General features: G+C 46.9%; 1 protein-coding gene across 1 annotated transcript; it reads left to right on the top strand.

Annotated features, from left to right (window-relative positions):
- The first annotated feature begins 4,136 nt into the window (after positions 1 to 4,136).
- Positions 4,137 to 22,686, top strand: LOC131204775 (neuroglobin-like). Its single transcript, XM_058196339.1, has 6 exons — positions 4,137 to 4,337; positions 5,995 to 6,216; positions 17,071 to 17,178; positions 18,453 to 18,573; positions 20,662 to 20,742; positions 21,170 to 22,686. Exons 2-6 carry the CDS (start codon positions 6,020 to 6,022, stop codon positions 21,293 to 21,295), a joined length of 633 nt encoding a protein of 210 aa, XP_058052322.1. The 5' UTR covers positions 4,137 to 4,337; positions 5,995 to 6,019; the 3' UTR covers positions 21,296 to 22,686.
- Positions 22,687 to 22,889: the final 203 nt, after the last annotated feature.

Here is a 22,889-nt window from a genome sequence, read left to right as displayed (position 1 = left end):
TAAAGTAACGCCTCGGGTCTGGCCCAAAAAAGCTCTTCCCCAAAAGCCTCCAATTTGCAGCGGTTTCACTCTGCAGCCGGGCCGGCTTTCCCACTGAGCCATTGGATCCGTTTCCAGGAATGTTGTTTAAATCCGTCGTTGGGTCGCCGGTTCAGCTTGGAGTCTGTCCCAGAGACTCTCGTGTCTGAGTCCGGAATCGTTTTCCGTCAAGCTGAGACGCTCGTCCGGTGAGCGGTCAAGCTGCGGACGGCCGCTGCTTCTGCCAAAAAAGCATTCCAGCACCTTCCATCCAAAAGGGGGTGGAATTTTTTAAAAATCTCTTGGAACCGGCCATTTTTGAAGGGGAATCTGGGAGCTAGAATTGCTCTAGAACCCCTTTCTACAGTGATCTAGAGCAGGGGTCTCCAACCTATGCTCCAGCTATGCTGGCTGGGGAATTCTGAAGTCATCCAGGCTTAAAGTTGCCAAGGTTGGAGACCCCTGATCTAGACCGACTTCAGCAGCTGTAAATAACTAGATTATTTATGGGAGAAAATTTTTTTATTTTGGAGGGAATGGGTAGTTAAACGTCACCTCACACGTCCCTCATGAGGAGTCCCTGGCTCTCTGAGTTTGGTGGTTTTCTTGCAGACTTCTCATGACCAAACTAGGTAATATCATCAGCAAGAAGGGAATGGGTTTGCACTGATGATGTTACCTCGTTTGGTCATGAAACATCTGCAAGAAAACCACCAAGCTCAGAGAGCACCAAGGATCTCTTCCTCCTCCTCCTCTTTGCAAACCCCTCTCCCTCCTGGCACTGACCATGTTCCCTAGTTGGGTCATGAAACGTCTGCAAGAAAACCACCCAGCTCAGAGAGCGCCAAGGAAACCACCAGTCCTCTTCCTCCTCCTCTACCCAAACCCTACTCCCTTCTAGAACTGATGATGTGACCTAGTTGGGTCATGAAACGTTGGACCGTCTGCAAGAGAACAATCACCACAGGGAGCACCAAGGAGCCCTCATTTCTACCCTGAGCTACAGATACTCTTCTCATTCAGTACATCTTTTTTTCCCCGAAGCATGATTTATATCAGGGAGATGCCAGGTTTTTTCAGATTCCAAAATCCGAAGTCACATGCTACACTAGGAATAAAAGGGCCAGTGTGGGCACATATTTATGGAAAAACAAAATTCCATACCAAGGTCATTTTCTTGGGGCTGGTGCTTTACCTCTTTGGAGCCCCAGAAGGATTCTAAGTTACAGCTGTGCAAAAATAGAAGGAAAAAGGTGTCCTTGCCTTCATCAAACATTTGGAAGTTTTCTCCAAGGAAACAAAATGTATGAAAATGCGTGGAAAGTGAGACCCAAGAGGGGTTTAGTCATAGTAACAATCACCAGAATTTTCCCTTCTGGGAAAAAAGGAAAAAGTCAATTAGCAAGAGGCTGATAGATGCGATCTGCAGACATGCGCCTGTGGGAATCCCCTCAAAAGTATTAGGGGGGCTCACACAGGGAAATTACGTTTTGGGGGAAAGATATAACTTCATTTATCTGCAGCAAACAGTATTGGTCTATAGAGCAATAGGGTTTCTCAACTTTGGCCATTTTAACTCCCAGAATTCCCTAGCCACGGTTCATGGACTTCAGTGCCCAGAATTCCCTAATCAGCATTTGTGGACTGACTCCCAGAATTCCCTAATCAGCATTTGTGGACTTCGACTCCCAGAATTCCCTAATCAGCATTTGTGGACTGACTCCCAGAATTCCCTAATCAGCATTTGTGGACTTCGACTCCCAGAATTCCCTAACCAGCATTTGTGGACTGACTCCCAGAATTCCCTAATCAGCATTTGTGGACTTCGACTCCCAGAATTCCCTAGCCGGCATGAATTCTGGGATTTGAAGTCCACCCATCTTAAAATGGCCAAGCTTGAGGAAGACTGCTGTAATGGGTGGCTTAGCAACACATTGGTAAGTTCAGAAATGGGCTCTAAAGTTTTGCTGGCTGGGGAATTCTGGGAGTTGGTCTGCCAGGCTTAAGGTTGCCAAGGTTGGAGACCCCTGTTCTATAAAGTGTTTGGTCATTAAGGACAAGAAGTTTTATAATTTGTTTCCCATTACTTTCCTTGGAGGAAAAGCAATAATCAATGGCCCCAGCAGCTCCTTCCGAATATCTATTTTAGCTCTCTGTGACTCCCCTGGACGTGAAAATTGTGTCTGCTTTCCCACAGTTCTGTAGCAGGGAACGCAGGGAGCACACACACACCCCGCCAGCCTTAAAGAGGTGCATCCGTGGTTCAAAAGCCACATCTCCCCTTCCCCAGTCTGCTCCCCCCACCAGCCCTGCCCATGCGATCTGGCTCCAGCTGCCTGGCCTCTGAGCCCTCCCCAACTGCCAAAGGTGGCCCTTTTCCATCCAAGGGAGTCCTAAAATAGGGGTAGCCAGAATTTTCATCATCTTTATATACAGCGTAAAACCTGTGTTTATTAGCTCTGATAATGTTCCCTTGTTGGGTCATGAAAGGTCTGCAAGAAAACAACCAAGCTCAGAGAGCACCAAGGACCCCACAGCCCCCCCCCTCCTCTCCCCCTTCTCCTCCCGTCCAAAAGCCCCGCTCCTTCCTAGGCCTGATGATGTTCCCACGTTGGGTCATGAAATGCCTGTAAACAGACAACTGGGTTCCTGGAGCACCGAAGACCCAACAGTTCTCCTCCTCTTCCTCTCTGCAAACCCTTCTAGCACTGATGACGTTACCTGGCTTGGTGATAAAAGGTCTGCAAGAAAAACAGCTAAGCTCAAAGAACCCCCAAAGACTCTGCAGCCCATCCCGGGAGCCGCACAGATTGCCTTCTACTGGAACTACGTCATCTATTCCACGAGATCTTGGCATTGCTGCCAATACTTGGGGGAAATTTGGGAGTTGGGATGCAACTGACGGGTTATGCCCATTTCCCCCCTGTAGTCATATCCCCAAGTCCTAAAATCACCCAGCCAAGAGGCAGATGAGACAGATGGGATGAAGATGGGAGAGGGGGTCAAACTGCCTGGCTCCACACCAGCTACCTACGAGCTGAGCTTTTTTGCAATAGGCTCTCCAGCTTCTGCTTTTTTGCTGAGTCGTCTTCCCTGTGAAGATGGGTCATGGGTGAGCAACCATGTGCCTGAGGTCCCCCCGCCCCCGCCCCCAATCGGAGGGTTCCCAGGCAGCTCAACCCTTCAGCCTGTTTCATGCCACGGAGGGGTGGAAGAGGGCAGGAGCAGCCCCAGAGGTTTTTCCCATCTGGGTTGAAGGACTTCCGTTGGCTTCTTCCCCAAAGGCCAAAGAACAGGAGGCCAGGGGCAGCCCACAAGCGGCCTGGGAACGCCGGGCTTGGGGGCATCTGGGAGCCTTGGAACTGGGTGCGAAGGAGGCTACGTGCTTCAAGACACTAGGCAGCATGAGGCTGGCCACGGCTTTCAAAAATCACTCGGTTGCCTTAGATTAGAGCCACGAGGGACAAGACTCAGAGTAAAGCTGAATCTTTCTTTCTTTCTTTCTTTCTTTCTTTCTTTCTTTCTTTTTTCTTCCTTCCTTCCTTTCTTCCTTCCCTTTTTTCTTTCTTTCTCTCTTTCTCTCTCTCCTTCCCTCCCTTCCTCCCTCTGCTTTTTTTCTTTCCTCTGCCTGCCTGCCATTCGTCCCTCCTTTTCTTTTTCTTTCTTTTTTCCTTCTATCCTCTCTCCCTTCCTTTCTTCTTCCTTCGCTTCCTCTGCCTTCCTTCCTTTCTTCTTTCATTCTTTCTTTCCTTCCTTTTCCTTTTTTTCTTTCTTTTCTTCCTCCAGAGAGAGAGAGAGAGAAGCCCAAGATCACCCAGATCTCTACATCTCCCAGCTCCTAGTCCAGCCCCTTTAACTACAGGACCAAACTGGACACCAATCCTTCCAGTCAGCTGGAAAAACTAGAATTCTCCTGGCGCAACTTCCGCCAGCTTCTGCACAAGCCCCCTTTCGCTGCCCCCCCCCCGTCCAGCACTTTGGGGTGAGCAGGCGTCGATCTCTGCAGCAGCCAAGGCAGATCTCTTGCCCATTGACCCACCTGAGCCCGGTGAGGTCTCAGATTTGAGGCACTGGAGGTGAGTTTGTGGGAGGGGGGGAGAAAGCTAAACCGGGCAGACTTTAGGATCCCGAGGATGCCTGCCTGTGCTCCAGTCCGTCTGGGATGCACCTGGCTGGGAATTGCAGAAGAGCCAAGAGTGTGAAGGGGAGACGGACTCACACAAGTCGCCTGGGAAAGCTTTGCTCTTTTTTCTCTGCAAAAGGCACCTTCTCGCACTCGGCTCTCCTGCCTGGACCACCAAAGGAACCCACTTCCATCAGTAAGTAGGCATTTGTCGAATCTTCCTTCTTTCGGGCAGAGGGGCTTCCTCAGGTTGAGGGGCTGGCTATAAGTCTCTTTTGGGGCCCCTTGCAAACCAAAGGAGATGAGAGGGAGAATACAGAGTTGGAGGTCTTCAGGCTTAAGCAGGAGTCCTATTATATACTAGGGGTGTCCAACCTTGGAACTTTTAAGACTGGTGGACTTCAACACTCAGAATTGCTGGCTGAGGAAATCTGGGAGTTGAGGTCCACAAGTCTTTAAATCCCCAAGACTGGATACTCTTACTCCATAGCATTTCAGACAAGTGACTGTCCAGTCTCTCCTCGGAAGCCTCCAGTGACGGAGCACCGACAACTTCTGGAAGGAAGCAGCCAATTGCCTTCACTGTTAGGAAGCTTCTCCTGAATCCCAGCTTGATTCGGTTCCGTCCATTGCTTCTTGTCCTGCCTTCTGGTGCTTTAGAGGAGACCCCCCTCTTCTCTGTGGCAGCCCCTCCGCTATGGGAAGATTTCTATCATGTCACCCCTAGAGCTTCTCTTCCTGAGACTACTAGGCATATCCAGGTCCTGCAACCGTTCATTGTATGGTTTACGGCAAAGAGCTTGCCACATCAAACCTGCATTGACCGCTGGAGAAAAGCAGGCCAGCCTTGCCTGGAGATGTCAAATGCAAGTACCCTTCCTGATCGGCATGTTTCCAGTGATCAATAAAGGACTTGATTACTTGGTTGTTTTCTTGCAGGCGTCTCATTATCCAAGCTAGGTAACATCACCAGTGCTAGAAGGGACCCTATATAAACACAGAGCACTCCCTTGTAGCACTGATGATGTTACTTATGAAATGTTGCAAGAAAACCTCACATTCTTCCTCCTCCTCCTCCTCCCCTCCCCATAAACCTCACTCCCTTCTAGCACTGATGATGTTACCTTCTTGGGTAATGAAACATCTGCAAGAAAACAACCCAGCTCAGAGAGCATCAAGGACGCTGCAGTCGCCATCCTCCTCCTCCCCCCTCTCCCCATCTTCCTCTTCCCTTTCCACCTGTTCCGTGATCCCCCAGACCCTCCGTACCTGCCATGTTATTTTGGGGTGCTTTGCCAGTTTTGGATATTCGCTGGCTAAGCTGCCGGCGGCGGCTGGATTTTCCAGCAAGGTGACACCCAACCTGCTTGAAATAAAACAGACCCACAATAAACAAACATGAAAAGGAGAAACAAGATGCTACGGAGGTTGAACAAGGGGGTGGTGGAGGAAACAACAGGGTTTCCCTTCAGGGTGGAATGAAGGCCAGCATGACTGGGACACGCTGACCTCAGTTGTTTTGGGAAAGAACTAAGTCGGGTTAATTTAGTGACACCTGCTGTAGTTGAATTTGCATTCTGAAGTGAGCCACTCTATGCCAATGTTTCTCAAACTTGGTCACTTTAAGACTTGTGGACTTCATCTCCCAGGATTCCTAAGAGCTGGCTGCAGGATTCTGGGAATTGAAGTCCACCCACCTTAAGGAGACCAGAGTTGACAAACACCAATGCACGCAGTCAAACAATAGCTGTATCTCTCCCCCCACCCCTCCCAAGCCAAGATCTGGAGAACTATTGGTCTCATCCTGGTTTATTCCCTCTCTGGATGGCTTTCGATCTGCTTTTGTTCTTCAGAGGGTGGGGAAATCCTGTGTTGCAGATGGGCTGCACCTTATCCTGCACGGGGGACGACAGGAAGGATTCGGATTCGGGCCTGGATGAGAACGGGACGGACGGCAGCCGTGGGGAGGTGGATGAAACGTTTCCCCTCTCCGAGGCCCAGAAAGAATGGATCCGGGAGTCCTGGAACATCCTCCATAAGAACATCGCCAGAGTGGGGATAATTGTCTTTATTGGGTAAGCCTCTTTGCAAGGAACATCCCAGTCAAGGAACAACATCAGCCACAAATTTGCGGCTGGATGGGGAAGGCTGGTCTTTGGTCACGTGGCTGTGGGGCCAGAAGCGTCTGTGGCAATTGTCCGTCATCCAGGTCAGGGTTGTCCCAAAGGTGTTTTTTCAAAAGGCCTTTGTTTTTCCTGGAAGACTTTTCCATTCTCACCCAAGGAGCTTCTTCTGTTCTGACTGAATGAGTCAGCAGATTCACTCAGAATGGAAGAAGCTCCTTGGATGAGAAGCGAAATGTCCTCAAGGAAAAACAAAGGCCTTTGGAAAAAGCACCTTTGGGACGACGGTCAAAAGCCTGGAAATTGGTCCTAAGTCACTGTTTTTCCAGTGCTGTTGTAACGTCAACAAGTCACTAAAAAAATGGTTGTAACTTGAGGACTACCTGTAAAACTTTTCTCTGTTGCAGCATCTGCATCTTCCCCAAAGATCTGGGGGGCTTCCCCCGCCTCACTGAAGGTGCCCCTAGAAGTCCTGGCTGTTCTCCCAGGCCTAAGGCAGGGTGAGGGCCGAGCGCTTGACCCTCCATCCCTCCCTTCCTTCATCCCTCCCTCCCTTCATTCCTCCCTCCATCCCTCCATCGCTCCCTTCCTCCGTCCCTCCCTCCCTTCACCCCTCCCTCCCTCCTTCATGCGTGAGGTTCATTCTTCTCCGCCATCCGGCTTCTCTTCCTTTCTAAATTCTAAGCCACCCACCGAGGTCGGCGGTCCAGGGTCGGCATCTCTAAATCTAATTTAATGAAATAAAATAGTGTTTCTCAAGGGGGGGGGGCGGCGGAGTGGACTCCACTTTGCAAGATGATTCATCCCAAAGCTGCATCTCTTGGGATCAGCCGCCTGCTCCCACGCCTGGCGGGCTCCCCAGCCAAGGAAATTCAACGCACCAGGCAGGGTAAACGGAGGCTTGGCCCCTGGCTTCCCTCACAGGGAGGCATTCTGGGCCAACCATGATGCCTGTTTAAAGAACCCCTCCCCGCCCCTTTGACGCTGAGATTTCCATCTCGGTTCTCCCTTGTGAGAAGTTCTACATCCAGATCTATTTTATTCTTTGTACTGTTTCCATCTGCCCTTAAAACATTAACAGAATCCACAATGGGAATCTTGAGAATTGTCTCCACTAGATAATTGGCAATCAAGCTGAAAATCAATCAATCAAGTTGAAAGAGCAAACGGGATGAAAATCCTTTACTCCAACAAAATGAAATTCAATGGTGAAAAAAGTTAGCTTCTACATTTAGGCAAGGAAAGCCAAATGCACAGGTATGGTATAGGTGGTACCTTGCTCAATAGTAGTAACTGTGAAAGGGATCTTGGAGTCCTAGTGGACAACCATTTAAATATGAGCCAGCTGTGTGCAGCAGCTGTCAAAAAAGCCAACACAGTTCTGGGCTGCATAAACAGAGGGATAGAATCAAGATCACGTGAAGTGTTAATACCACTTTATAAGGCCTTGGTAAGGCCACACTTGGAATATTGCATCCAGTTTTGATTGCCACAATGTAAAAAAAGATGTTGAGACTCTAGAAAGACTGCAGAGAAGAGCAACAAAGAGTATTAGGGGACTGGAGGATAAAACATATGAAGAACGATTGCAGGAACTGGGCCTGGCTAGTCTAGTGAAGAGAAGGACCAGGGGAGACAGGATAGCAATCTTCCAATATCTCAGGGGTTGCCACAAAGAAGAGGGAGTCGGGCTGTTCTCCAGAGCACCTGAGGGTAGAACAAGAAGCAATGGGTGGAAACTAATCAAGGAGAGAAGCAACTTAGAACTAAGGAGAAATTTCCTGGCAGTGAGAACAATTAATCAGTGGAACGACTTGCCTCCAGAAGTTGTAAATGTTCCAACACTGGAACAGCTGATGGGGGGGGGATTTTTGCAGTAATATTCCCCTGCCACGCCCACCAAGCCACACCCACCAAGCCACGCCCACAGAACCGGTAGTAAAAATTTTTGACACCGACCACTGATCTGGATCTTATTCTTGCATAACCCCCCTCTCAAGTTGGAACCCCAAATTATTCATCTGACGCTCTCAAAGCCTTCAGGGTTGCTGTGGTGACGGCTTGAATTCTGCCCTGAGTTCCTGAATCTCTTTCTGACTGTGCTAAACCCTCATTTGCCTCCTCTGCAATGACGGGCGCTAACCAGGAAAAGCACCTGTATACAGGTAGTCCTCGACTTACGACCAAAATCGGGACCAGAATTTCCATTGCTAAGCAAGGCGGTTCTTAAGTGAATCACACCCAATTTGATGACTTTTTTGGGAACTATCGTTAAGCAAATCACTGAAGTTGTTAAATGAATCACATGGTCATTAAGTGAATTCAGCTTCCACTATTGACTTTGCTTATCGGAAACAGCTGGGAAGGTTGCAGTTGGTGATGACGTGATATAGGAACAGTCATAAATACACGGCAGTTTCCAAGCACCTGAATTTGATCATGTGACTGTGCGCAGGCTGCGATGGTTGTAAGTGTGAGGACTGGTTATAAGCCATTTTTTTCAGTGCCGTTGAAACTTGGAACGGTCCTAAATGAGTGGTTATCAAGGACCCCCTAAACTTAGCAATGCCCAGGGACATCAAACCGCAACAATTTGGTGGCAGCGTGCCCTTTGAACATGCTCAGAGGCCTTTTTCCAGGTGGCGTGGGGGTCCATCTAGCCTGGTGCTCAGAGAAGTGGCGCTGCACATCTACACGCGCACAGAGAGACCTGTTTTTTCTCTCCCTGCCTCGCCTCTCCCCCAGGAATCTCTCGACAAAACACACAACCTTTGATCCGCACCGATTTTTGCAGGGTCTGTTTTGTGTCCGGCAAACTCAAGGTGGCTTCGAGGAGGGAGGGAGGGAGAAAAATGGAGGCAGAAGCAGCAGCGGGCAGAAGGACGCAAGCAGGGGAGTCAAGAAGCCAAACTCCACCGAGGGGCCAGTCTGGAGGGCAGACCCTGCCTGGAGCAGGTTTGGCATCAAGGGCCCAGATCCAGCCTCGCCTCTTTGAAAGAGGCAGGGGTGGAAAATGGGAGGGCTACAGCTTAAGGGTCCGGCTTTGGCACCTTCAAGCCCCACGACTGGGTTTGGGGCCCCAATGCAAGAGGGTCTTTGGAGCTCAGGGTTGAATTGTGTGGTCCATCGTCAGTGCTAGAAGGGAAGGGGGTTTGGGAGGAAAAGGAGGAGGACTGTGGGGTCCTTGGCGCTCTCTGTGCTTGGTTGTTTTCTTGCAGAACTTTCGTGACCCAACGAGGGAACATTATCAGTGCTAAAAGGGAGAGAAGTTCCTATCTGGGTTATGAAATCTCTGCAAGAAAATCACCAAGCTCAGAGACCACCAAGTACCCCATAATCCTCTTCTTCCTCCTCTTCCTCCTCTTCTCTTCCTCCACTCCGCAACCCTTCTAGCACTGATGATGTTACCTAGTTGGGTTATGAAACGTCTGCAAGAAAACCACCCAACTCAGAGACCACCAAGGACCGCGCTGTCCTCCTCCTGTTCTGGCCAGTCTTGCCGAAACGCCCACTGCTGCAGCCGGTCAGTTTTTATTCCCCTGAGATGTAGGCAAGTAATTCAATGAGGCAATAAATTCCACTGGTGATTATCAGACTCACACCAAGCCGAAAAGCATTTTCCGCCCCAGGAAACCATTTCGCATCTGGAACTCGTGCCTCTGCAGAGTCTCCCAGCAGGCCTGATCCACGCTGACTCGCAAACGAGGGAAACGTCTCTGGAGAACTTGTTGGCCAGCCAGCGTGGATCAACCCTGGATGAGAATCTGCCCAGAGACTCTGCAGCAGCCCTGACTGATTTCCAGATGTTAAGGGGCTCTGCAATCTGTTGGAAAGAGACCCCCTGTTTGCCAAGGGCAACGGCTGGCATTGGAAGAGAGAGAAAGAAGGAAGGGGAAGAATTTGAGCCCCCCACCCAACTACAGCCCCCCTTCCTTGCTGGCTCTCTTTTTTTATTTATTTATTTTTTCATTTTATTTTTTTCCAAAATTAAAATACAAACTCTAAAAGGAAAAAAAAGAAGGAAAGAAGAACAAAAGTAAACCAAACAAGACAAGAAAAAAATGTCCATTAAAAGAAAACATACACATAGATTTTCTCCCCCCTCCCTCCCCTGACAAATATATTTCAATAATAATAGTTCCCTTGCAAAACTCTCTTGTGCCCCTTTTCGGCTTCACCCCACGGGGTCCACCTGGCTTAATGCCTCTCCTGCCCCCTGGAAGCCAAAGGGAGGCCGCAGCAGGGAGGAGGGCAGCCCCAGCCTCCCCTTTCTTGCCACGGCTTTTGTGAAACCTTCCTGCCTACCTCCCACCCCAGGTGCCCTCCTTGTTTTGCAGGCTGAGGTGCCCACCTGATGGCTTTTGTTTAGAAGCCGAGGGAGCTGGCATCAGCTTTTCACCTGGCTGCACCATTCAAATGCTCCTGGCTAATTAAAATCTGAGCCAAATAGATGAATGTCCTAAATTACAACCCACCCAGGTACTTTTATTTTTCTTGAACTGAGAATCAACGAAGGAGGCAAGTCCCCTGGGCTGTTTTTCCTTTGGCGTTCCTGGAAATCCAGTTTGTTCATGTTGGCAGAAGAACGAGGGAAAACATTGAACATAGAACGTAGAATAATAGAGTTGGAAGGGACCCTGGAGATCTTCTAGTCCAACCCGGTGCTCAAACAGGAAACCCTCTGCCATTCCAGGCAAGGGGCTGTCTCTTCTTGAAAGCCTTCAAAGGAAGGAAGGAAGGAAGGACAGAGTAACAGAATAACATAGTTGGAAGGGACCTTGGAGGTCTGCTAGTCCAACCCCCTGCTCAAGCAGGAGACCTGAGACCATTTCAAATGAATGGTTGTCCATGTTGCAACAGATGCCTGGATAGAACTAGTACAATCATCTTTCAGCCACAGAATGTTTAATACAGTCTACAGGATCATAAAAAGGGAGTTTAAAAAAAATATTCTTAAATTTGTTGATAAGGGACAAAAGAGTCTTTCAAAGGTTTGGTTGCCAAAATCCTTCCTCTTCTTTCAGCCATTTGCCTGCAAAATGCCCATAAGGGTACCAACAGAGAGGGTACAGATAGACCTTGACTTATAACCACTCATTTAGTAACCATGCAAAGTTACAACAGCAGTGATAAAGCTGACTTATGACCCTTTTCTCATACGTATAACTGTTGCAGCATCCCCACGGTGATGTGATCAAAATTCAGACGTCTGGCAATTGGCTCACATTTATGACGGTTGCAATGTCCCAGGGTCACGTGGTCCCCTTTTGCGACAAGCCAAGACCATGGGGAAGCCAGATTCACTTAACAACCATGTTACAAAGTTAACAGCTGGAGTGATTCACTGAACAATGGTGGTAAAGAAAGGTGGTAAAAATGGGGGGAAACTCACGTAACAGCAAAGGTTCAATTGTGGTCGTAAGTCGAGGACTGCCTGTACTACTCGGAGAAAATGTTTGGCAAATGATTTCAGTGCTGGATCCAGCTGTTGCTTCCAAATTAGCCTTGGAGGGTTTTCAACGTTGCCCACGGATTCTCAATTTAGTCCCACTGAGACAGAGGGCTGAGTCATAAAGCGAGGACTACCATATACAATTCCTCATTTTTAACTCTCACTTCATCATGGCTCTTTCAGCCGCAGCCCCTTCAGATTCCAGCCTGCATAGTCATAAGAATAATTGGTCACATTTTTATGCCACCCAAGTGCCAGTGGCTCTAAATTTCCCAGCGATGAAAACCCCTCCCGTTTTCTGTGCCTGTCTCTCTCCCTTATCCAGTTTCAGTGCAGTTTCCTCCCACAAAGAGAGCCACAAATCCACGAACCGGTGGCCCTCCAAAATTAATGACATCTTTTTAAGTGGCTACAGCATCCACTCCATCCCAAGGCTGATCACGTCTCCCACGCTGGAGCAGACACGGCGGGATTCAACTTAAGCCTCTTTTAATGAAACCACAACATTCAAAGAATTTGATAGAAAGGACGGTCTGTTTGTTATTTAGTCAAGGCCAAGTGCTTACAGACACAGAGCTCGGGAACAGTCAAAACTTCAACACATCCTTTTCGACTTCTGAATCGTGTGTCACAACACCGTTGCCTTGCCTTTGTTTGTTTTCGCTGGGGTAAGAACAACAGAGACAACTCTCCAGATGCCTTGCATTTCTGCAGAAAAGTTTCCAATTTAACCTTTTCCACATGAATTATATTAAAGGGCCCACCATCCAAAAAGCACAACAAAGAATGTTCTTCCTGCACCAACTCAGAAAGCTCAGATGGCCCAAAGAGCTGCCGATAAGCGCTCTACAAAGGAATTATAGACTCTGTCATTTGTACCTCTGTAACTGTCTGCTCTGGCACAGCAACCAAACAGGATGGGTGCAGACTCCAACGGATAGTCAGGGTTGAGAAAAACCAGTTGCAACCAGCCTGCCTTCCATAGAAGACCTGCCTATTGCACAGGTCAGAAAGAGGGCTGAGAAAATATCTGCAGACCCCTCACACACTGGTCATAAACTGTTTCAACTTCTTCCCTTAAGATGATGCTACAGGGCACTGCACACCAAAACAACTAGAAACAAGGACAGTTTTCGCCCCCACCCTCCAATGCCATCACTCCGGTAAACCACTAATTCCCACAATACTGTCTTATGCCCTGGGATATCGAACCATTAGTAGGGTTCTTTGTTAAGGCATCTTGTTATTTCTATCTTATGATTTAGGTTGATTGCTTTTATTTAATATTTTATGACTATCGCTGAGTGTTATACCTTATGATTTATGGTTATTGTATTTTATGATTATGATCGTTATTTATCACTTGTTGCTTATACGTAGAATAGAATAGAATAGAATAGAATAGAATAGAATAGAATAGAAATTTTTATTGGCCAAGTGTGATTGGACACACAAGGAATTTGTCTTGGTGCATACACTCTCAGTGTACATAAAAGAAAAGATACATTCGTCAAGAAATATAAGGTACAACATTTAATGATAGTCATAGGGTTCAAATAAGCAATCAGGAAACAATATCAATATAAATCGTAAGGATACAAGCAACAAAGTTACAGTCATACAGTCATAAGTGGAAAGAGATGGGTGATGGGAACGATGAGAAGATTAATAGTAGTGCAGATTTAGTAAATAGCTTAACAGTGTTGAGGAAATTATTTTTTTTAGCAGAGTGATGGCGTTCGGGAAGAAACTGTTCTTGTGTCTAGTTGTTCTGGTGTGCAATGCTCTATAGCGTCATTTTGAGGGTAGGAGTTGAAACAGTTTATGTCCAGGATGTGAGGGATCTGTAAATATTTTCACAGCCCTCTTTTTGACTCGTGCAGTATTCAGATCCTCAATGGAAGGCAGGTTGGTAGCCATGATGTTTTCTGCAGTTCTAACTATCCTCTGAAGTCTGTGTCTTTCTTGTTGGGTTGCAGAACCAAACCAGACAGTTATAGAGGTGCAGATGACAGACTCAATAATTCCTCTGTAGAATTGGATCAGTAACTCCTTGGGCAGGTTGAGCTTCCTGAGTTGGCGCAGAAAGAACATTCTTTGTTGTGCTTTTTTGATGACGTTTTTGATGTTTGGTGTCCATTTTAGATCTTGCGATATGGTAGAACCTAGAAGGTCTCTACTGTTTATTTGTATTTATTTATTTATTTTGTCACAACATCATATAAAAAGAATTATATAGTATATAAACATATATATGAATAAATATTAGGAGGTATAAGCATCAATATATATAGAGGAAGAAGAAAAGAAAAGAAAAACAATAGGGCAGGAACGGTAGGCACGTTTGTGCGCTTATGCACGCCCCTTATGGTCCTCTTAGGAATGGGGTGAGGTCATTGATACTGCATTGTCTAGTATTGTAAGAGGTGGTAGTATGGGAGGGTTTAGGAGAAAGTCTACCACCATTTCTATGGTTTTGAGTGTGTTCAGTTCCAGATTGTTCCGGTCGCACCACGAGGCTAGTTGTTCAACCTCCTGTCTCTATGTGGATTCATCATTGTCTCGAAAGAGACCGATCACAGTTGTGTCATCTGTTATGTACAGGTATCTGATGTGATTCTGCTTAGCTTCACCTGCTGCTTCCTGTTAGTTAGGAAGCTGATGATCCACTTACAAGTGTGTTAAGGTATAATGACAGTTTATGTACCAGAGACAAATTCCTTGTAAGTCCAATCACACTTGGCCAATAAAAAATTCTATTCTATTCTATTCCGTTCCGTTCTGTTCTGTTCCATTCCATTCCATTCCATTCCGTTTTCTCTTCTCTTCTCTTCTCTTCTCTTCTCTTCTCTTCTCTTCTCTTCTCTTCTCTTCTCTCCTCTCCTCTCCTCTCCTCTCCTCTCCTCTCCTCTCCTCCCTTCCCTTCCCTTCCCCTCCCTCCCCTCTTTCTTCTCTTCCCAATGTAACCGTTACCAGGATGGGTGGTGGAAAGAGACGGGAGGTGGGAGCTGAGATTTAAAATCTTGGGGGTGCAACATGCTGCAGAGGCCAGCCAGGCATCAAAAAATAACAAATGAAAGGATCAGTAGATTTTAGGGCTATGCGATCTGGCACTTCCTTGGGGATCTCACGGGCACTTCAGTCTCCGGGGAGCCAATTCCCAGCTTGGCTCGCTTTGCGCAGCTGTTTTAACATGTGCTTTTCAGATGGCTTTTACAGATTGTGTTGGCATGGCTTTTGTTTGAAGAGAGTTTTAAACATCCTGGGATCACGATGACAAAGGCCAGGATAAACATTCCTTAAACAATTCTTGTGTTTATCCCCCTCCCCCCCATTTTTTTTAAGCGAAAGAAGATGCCATAAAACCAGGGGAGGGACGTGGGAGGTGACAGAGCTTCAAAGATAGGGGAGGAAAGAAAAGGGGTTGAAAAACGCCTCTGAGCGTGTGGATGGGTTGTCTGGTCTGGGAGAAGACAGACAGGAGGAAGAGGAGCTGCAGAATAAGCAACGGTCAGATAAGAGACCCCTCAGCCCTCAGGAGAAAAGGGGGCCTGGTAAACAGCTGTATATGTGGTACCTTGCTCAATAGTAGTACCTGTGAGAGGGATCTTGGAGTCCTAGTGGATAACCATTTAGATATGAGCCAGCAGTGTGCAGCAGCTGCTAAAAAAGCCAACACAGTTCTGGGCTGCATAAACAGAGGGATAGAATCACGTGAAGTGTTAGTGCCACTTTATAATGCCTTGGTAAGGCCACACTTGGAATATTGCGTCCAGTTTTGGTCGCCACGATATAAAAAAGATGTTGAGACTCTAGAAAGAGTGCAGAGAAGAGCAACAAAGATGATTAGGGGACTGGAGGCTAAAACATGAAGAACGGTTGCAGGAACTTGGTATGCCTACTTTAATGAAAAGAAGGACTGGGGAGACATGATAGCTGTGTTCCAATATCTCAGGGGTTGCCACAAAGAAGAGGGAGTCGGGCTGTTCTCCAAAGCACCTGAGGGTAGAACAAGAAGCAATGGGTGGAAACTAATCAAGGAGAGAAGCAACTTAGAACTAAGAAGAAATTTCCTGACAGTTAGAACAATTAATAAGTGGAACGACTTGCCTGCAGAAGTTGTGAATGCTCCAACACTGGAAATTTTTAAGAAAATGTTGGATAACCATCTGACTGAGATGGTGTAGGGTTTCCTGCCTGGGCAGGGGGTTGGACTAGAAGGCCTCCAAGGTCCCTTCCAACTCTGTTGTTATATTATATTAGCTCAGAAGGGACCCTCCCCACTTTCTGGGACTGTAAAGGGGGGGGGGGCGAGAAATGAACTTTCAGGCTTGCAAGTTGCTAATAAAGGAGAATATTTAGCAATGATGATTTAACCTAGTTTGGGCAATGAAATGCGCGCAGGGAAACAATCAAGGCCAGCGAGCATCAAGGGCCCCTCACTGCAAGGCTCTCTTAATGTAACCTTGCAATAAAGATAATATTTGTAGTATATAAATACTACTCTATATACTTATTTATATTTATATACTGTTTATAGTATACAAATACTAGTTTATATACAAATAATAATTTGTATTCTTATTTATATACTATTTATTTATTTATATACTATTTTATTGTATAAAAAGGCTAGTGGCTTATGGCCGTTTGCAGCATCCCTATGGCCACGGAATCAAAATTCAGATGCTTGGCAACTGACTCCTATTTATGACGGTACGCCGGGATCACGTGATCCCCCTTTTGGGACCTCCCGACAGGCAAAGTCAATGGGAAAGCCAGATTCACTTAACAACCGTGTGACCAACTTAACCATTGCAGTGACTCACTTAACAACTGTGGCAAGAAAGGTCGTAAAATGGGGCAAAAACATACTTAACAACTGTCTCACTTAGCAACAGAAACGTTGGGCTCAATTGTGGTGGTAAGTCGAGGACTTCCTGTACATCTGTTTCCACCACCCCCTCCACCTTTACAGTCTCAGAAACTGGGGAGGGTCCTTTGAGATGTTTGCCAGGCTCCTTTTCCTACTGTGGGCTGAGTGGACTCTTATCCAGGGATGGGATTCAGCCGGTTCGCACCATTTCAGGAGAACCGGTTGTTAGCTTTCTGAGCAGTCTGACAAACTGGTTGTTGGAAGAAATCCTTAGGACAGAGAATCGGTTGTTAAATTACTTAAATCCCACCACTGCTCTTATCTGACCGTTGCCTAGGCTGCACCTCCTCTTCCTCCCCCTCCTCCTCCTCCTCCTTCTCCTCCTGTCTTTTGGGGACCTCACAGTCCATTACAGGTTGGAGGAAGAAGACCTCCCAAGGAACTTTCCTCTCTGGACCGTCTCCCGTTTCTTTTCCAGACTCTTTGAGACCCACCCGGAGTGTAAAGACGTCTTTTTCCTCTTCCGTGATGTGGATGATCTGCAGCAGCTGAAGATGAGTAAGGAACTGCAGGCTCATGGCCTCAGGTGGGTCTGGAGGTCCTCTTTGGGCCAGGCTTCTGGGTCTCCTCCACCCAAACGGCAGGGCCACCTGGACTGAGAGTCCATCGTCCCCTTTAGAGATGGTTCTCAGGTGATGCTTGGATCCTTCATTGTGGCCGTGGGCAACACAAGGGCATTTGCATCCTTCCATGATCCAGGAATAAGGAGAATTTTCCTGACAACGAGGACAATTCACCAGTGGAACAGCTTGCCTCTGGAAGTTCTGGGTGCTCCATCACTGGAGATTTTCAAGAAGAGACTGGACAGCCATTTGTCCAGAATGACATAAAGCAGGGACTTATGGACCTGTGGAATGCAACTCCCAGAACTCCCCAGCCAGCATCTTAATAAACATTTACAATGCGTGGACTTCAACTCCCAGAATTCCCCAGCAAGGATCCTAAGTAGGGTGGACTTCAACTCCCAGAATTCCCTAGCTAACATGTTAATAAACTTTTACAATGCTTGGATTTCAACTCCCAGAATTCCCTAGCCAACATACTACTGATCTTTTAAGGTGGGTGGACTTCAACTCTCAGAATTTCCCAGCCGGCATGCAGTTGGACGGCTTTGGTGCTCTTTGGCAGAGGGTTGGTGGGGGAGGGGAATCTCTTTTTTTATTTTTCTGGCTTTTATCTTCCCCGTGGGCTTGACATTTGGCCACTGCAACACAATCGTTCCCGTTTTTTGGAGAGGAAGGGTACATATGGCCTTCATTATCATCTTGGTTTTATCTCTTGATCTTAATGGGTTCTGGAGGAGATTAAAATAATCCTTGAAGGCCAACTAAGAAATCAGGATATCTAGGCCAGTGTTTCTCAATCTTGGCAGCTTGAAGAGGGGTGGACTTCAACTCCCAGAATTCCCCAGCCAGCAAAGCTTTCTTTGAGTTGAAAGAAAGAATTCTGGGAGTTGAAGTTCAAGCTGCCAAGATTGGGAAACACAAGTCTAGACTCTGAATGGATTACCTCACTACTTTGGGACCTCCAAGTCCCTCTCCTCCCCCACACCGCCCCACCTCACAGACCCTCTAGGGATCCATGGATGGGAAGAGAGAGTTGCTTTCCTTTTCTTTCCTAGACGTTTCCCATAACTTGGAGAATTCCTCTCTTCTCCCTTCTTACGCAAGGCTGAATCCAAACTTCCCAGAACTTTGCTATGGGTCTTCAATAGATTTCCTAGGAATGGGGGCCTGGCGTCCCACAGAGGACAAACACAGCCCAACAAAGAGGTCTGCTCTCTTCTCTCGCCCTCACCAGAGTGATGTCCTTCGTTGAGAAGAGCGTGGCCCGGCTGGATCAAGAAGACAAACTGGAGCTTCTGGCCTTTGAGCTGGGAAAGAACCACTTCCATTACAAAGCTCCCCCCAACTACTACGAGGTGAGAGGAAGGACACAGGGAATGGGGCAACTTGACCCAGCCAACTTTCTGCCGCCAACTCACCATGGCTAACTCACTGCAGGAAAGTTAACAATTCTATTTGCCACAATTATTTAAAATAAAGAAAAAAATATTTTAATTTTTGCTATTCCCATTTCATTCCGTTCCTCCTTTTGCATCCTTTCTTTAATGATTCTATTCCACCATTTATTTGATATTAGGGTAACTCTTGCCCCACAGCAAGCTGTCCTATGACAAGATTTGGGGACTGGAGGCTAAAAGATATGATGAACAGTTGCAGGAACTGGGCCTGGCTAGTCTAGGGAAGAGAAGGACCAGGGGAGACAGGAGAGCATCTTCCAATATTTGAGGGGCTGCCACAGAGAGGAGGAAGGGGGTCAAGCTATTCTCCAAGGCACCCGAAGGCCGGACAAGGAATAATGGATGGAAACTGACTAAGGAGAGATTCAACCTGGGAATAAGGAGGACTTTCCTGGCAGTGAACCCATAGAACAGAAGTTGCCTTCAGAAGTTGTGGGAGCTTCATCACTGGAAGCTTTCAAAAAGAGACTGGACTGCCACTTGTCTGAAATGGTGTAAGGTCTCCTGCTTGGGTGGGAAGTTGGACTAGATGACCTACAAGGTCCCTTCCAACTCTGTTGTAAATAAATAAATAAAGATGGCCACGGTGAGTTGGCTGTGATGAATTGTCATAGACCGCCCTACACATCCTACTGAAGAACTAAAGCAGTTCAGATCTTGAATCTCCTAAGAAGGATATTCCTAATTCCAGATTGCCTTTTGATCCTCTCCCTTTTTAGACTGGAAGGTGTCAGATGCGAAAGCTCAGATCCACATAAATCGATCTTCCCTTAAACTATTTTATTGCTAAAAGCCTACGCACAGGAATCTTCTCAATTAACGTTAGCACCTGTGTGGAGACAGATAAGGCTTCATGGAATTCAGGGGGCACTGGACTTAGACCATTTGTGGCTATGTAGGGATTCTAGCCTGAGCCCTCTTTTGACTCCGCCCTGATGGCCAAATCTGGCTTCTAGATAAGAACCTTGGTACGCTGCACCCCAATTATGACACCAGGAAAAAGGAATATCGTTTAATTTATAATTTGCTGGCAACCTTTCAGTTGAAAAGGATTCTCTTATTGATTTCGCAAGAGAGAGAACCAGATGGGGAAAAAATCACACCTTCCCTTTTATAGTTTACATAATAAGAAAATGTATTTTAGAACACTGTGGTCCTGCAATTGGCCATCTTTGCAAACCATCTGGACTTTGTCCAACTGTTACCAAGCTATTTTTGCAGACAGCAACCAACCACAGGCTGTTAGATGGGTCAGGGGTGAAAGACCAAGTCCACACGGTTCAATTCAGCTGATTTATTGCTAAGGGCTTACAAGTAGGAATCTTCTCAACTAAGGGTTAGCACCAGCTAGGAATTAGATACAAGTTCTCTGAATTCAAGGGAAGTTGGGCTTAGTTCACTTGTGGCTATGTAGGGATTCTACTAGGCTGATTCCTCTTTTAACTCCGCCCCCAGGTCCTTCCTCTCCTTGTCCTGCATAGGAGGGGCAGCCATATTCCCTTGTGAATAGTATTGTTGCTTTTCTAAATGCTTGGTTGATCTCCTGGTTCCCATAATGCAGAGGCATTGCAGGTGGGATGTTTCCACTGTCCTCCGTTAAAATATGCAGATGTGTTGCTTTTTGGTTTCTTTAGATTTTTGTTGTTGTTGTTGTTGTTGTTGCCTGATTGGTTTTGCTAAGAAAGAAAGAAGCTGTAGCACAAAAAGGAGGAAGAAGACAAATGAAAAATGACCACGTCTAAACCCTTGTAAAATTCATGGTGTGAGGCGAGGGAATTGCATCATAAAATTTTATCCTCTTCTCAGATGTTATTGTAGAACCACAACTGTATCTCTTAAAATGTTTGTGGCCTGTAACACACATATTTTAAAGCAACCCAACGGCTATAAAAATTGCTAGTAATTCACAGCAGGTAATCCACTTTCTTTCCCAAAATTACCATTGTTTCTTTGGCTTTTTATATTTTTCTTTTCTTTTTTTCTCAGTACATTGGAATTCAATTCATCCAGGCTGTTCGGCCAATTCTCAAAGACGATTGGACTCTGGAAGTTGAGAAGGCCTGGGAGGTAAGGAGAATTGGGAAGGTAAACAGGGATTAACACCAGACAAACAATCAAGCAGAAAGTATCCTAATTACCATCAGAACTGGAAGAGCAAGTGACTGTATATAAACAGGACACAAAACCCACATTCATTGATGATGTTAGTTAGTTGGGTTATGAAACATCTCCAAGTAAACCACCTAGTTCAGAGACCACAAGGATCCCACAGTCCTGTTCCTCCTCCTCCTGTCCACAAACCCCACTTCCTCATAGCACTGATGATATTACCTAGTTGGGTTATGAAACATTTACAAGGAAGCAACTAAGTTCAAAGAACTCCAAGAATCAATTATAGTTTCATAAGTCGAGGGCTGGCTGAATTACCCTTAGAGTTATAAAAAAATTGCCTTCTCTTTACTCTTTCCCCCCCCCCCCGCCCCCCGTTCCCAAGGTTCTCTTCAGATACCTGGCAGCTGTGATGCGCAGGGGCTTCCATAACGAAGGAAAGAGACTGGGGGCCAGCCCCCTTCTTCCTCCACAGACAGCCAATGTGGAATCGGCTCCACACCAAATCTGAAGAAGGTGTCATTCCTGGAAGTGGCTCCTTGAAGGATCTCCTTGGAATTCCTGCTATGAGCCCCTGATTCTGTCCGAGGAAGGTCCTTCTGTGAAGTTTCCATTTCTGCTTTGTGGTCCTTGCAGAGCCTACATTTCACCCTTCCAGTTGTTCAGCTACAGCAATCCCTCAACTCCGCACCTAAAGGCCTGAGCTTGCCCTTCAACACAAGAAGACAAAGCCTGACATTGTGTAGATGTTGGAAAGGTTTTGGACGGGAAGCCATCTTGCCGAATGTGTCCCATCAAACATCTCTCGGCATCCGTAGAATTTGCCTCGTTATTGACATTCCTCACGATCTTTCAGAAATACAATCTCAGAGTGGAAAACTTTGGAGACAGGATGGGGACTATCCTCCTCAAGAGAGGCCAAGATCCTGTCTGGTCGGGCATGGGATATCGCGTACGCAAGATTTGGGTCTCTCGTCAAGGCAACCAATGTCACCTGAGATGTTCTGTGGACCTCAGCTGTGCTCCTGGGACAAGTCAGCCCATGAGCTGCTCCTCTGCCTCCTTTTGCTCCTGGACCCTGGAGTGCCACATGGACCTTCTCAGGCCATCTTGGGATGATCACTGCCAGGATATTAAAAGGATGCTAAGACCCTGGAAAGAGTGCAGAGAAGAGCAACAAAGATGATTAGGAGACTGGAGGCTAAAACATATGAAGAACGGTTGCAGGAACTGGGTATGTTTAGTCCAGGGGTCGGCAACCTTAAACACTCAAAGAGCCACAAAGGTCCTAACCAGAAGCCTCCAGTTCAAATCTTCCCCCACCATAAGAGCCTCCTCCTAGCAAGGCGTCCTTTTTCTTCTACCTGTCCTAGCCGAAAGCCCTATCAATTGCGGAGCTGACTGGCGACAGGGAGCAGCAGACGGATGAAAGAGCCACATTGCCTCCTGGCCTAGTCTAACAAAGAGAAGGCCTAGGGGTGACTTGGTAGCAGACTTCCAATATCTAACGGGCTTCCACAGAGAAGAGGTGATGGGTGTGTGTGTGTGGTCCACCTGTTTTCCAAAGCACAGGACAAGAAGCAACGGATGGAAACTCATCAAGGAGAGAAGCAACCTAGAACGAAGGAGGAATTTCCTGAGAGTGAGAACAATGAATCAGTGGAACAACTTGCCTCCAGAAGTTGTGAATGAACCAACACTGGAAGTTTTTAAGAAGAGATTGGGATAGCCATTTGTGTGGAATGGTAGAGGATCTCCTGCCCGAGCAAGGGGTTGGATTAGAAGACCTCAAGGTCCCTTCCAACTCTTGTTATTCTTTCCACCATTTCTTTCTTCTCGTTTTCAACACGCAGCCTCCGCCTGGCTCTCGGGGGCTGGTAACCGCTCTTTGATTCTCTTCTTTTTCTTTGCATCTTTTATTACCTGTGCAACACACACACACACACAGAGCTTTGTACCCCAATTAGCTTGTGAGGCAAATAATTAGGTTGCTTTTGAAGGCCCCTTTGTTTCCTCCTGCCTGGTTTGTTCTCAGCACTGCCTCCGATCCTGGTTTCTTTCAGGCCTCCTCTTTGAAGTTCTCTGTAAAGCAGCCACATCGACTT

This window comes from Ahaetulla prasina, chromosome 10 (assembly GCF_028640845.1).
Source record: "Ahaetulla prasina isolate Xishuangbanna chromosome 10, ASM2864084v1, whole genome shotgun sequence".
In the NCBI taxonomy this organism is placed as follows: domain Eukaryota; kingdom Metazoa; phylum Chordata; class Lepidosauria; order Squamata; family Colubridae; genus Ahaetulla; species Ahaetulla prasina.
Note: the sequence above shows the minus strand (reverse complement) of the source record. Positions and strands in the feature narration are given on the sequence as shown.

Coding starts and splice junctions, on each gene's coding strand:
- LOC131204775 (XM_058196339.1), top strand. CDS start 6,020: ATGGGCTGCACCTTATCCTGCACGGGGGACGACAGGAAGGATTCGGAT. Junction 6,217..17,070: donor GGGATAATTGTCTTTATTGG/GTAAGCCTCTTT, acceptor TTTCTTTTCCAG/ACTCTTTGAGACCCACCCGG. Junction 20,743..21,169: donor AAGTTGAGAAGGCCTGGGAG/GTAAGGAGAATT, acceptor CCCGTTCCCAAG/GTTCTCTTCAGATACCTGGC.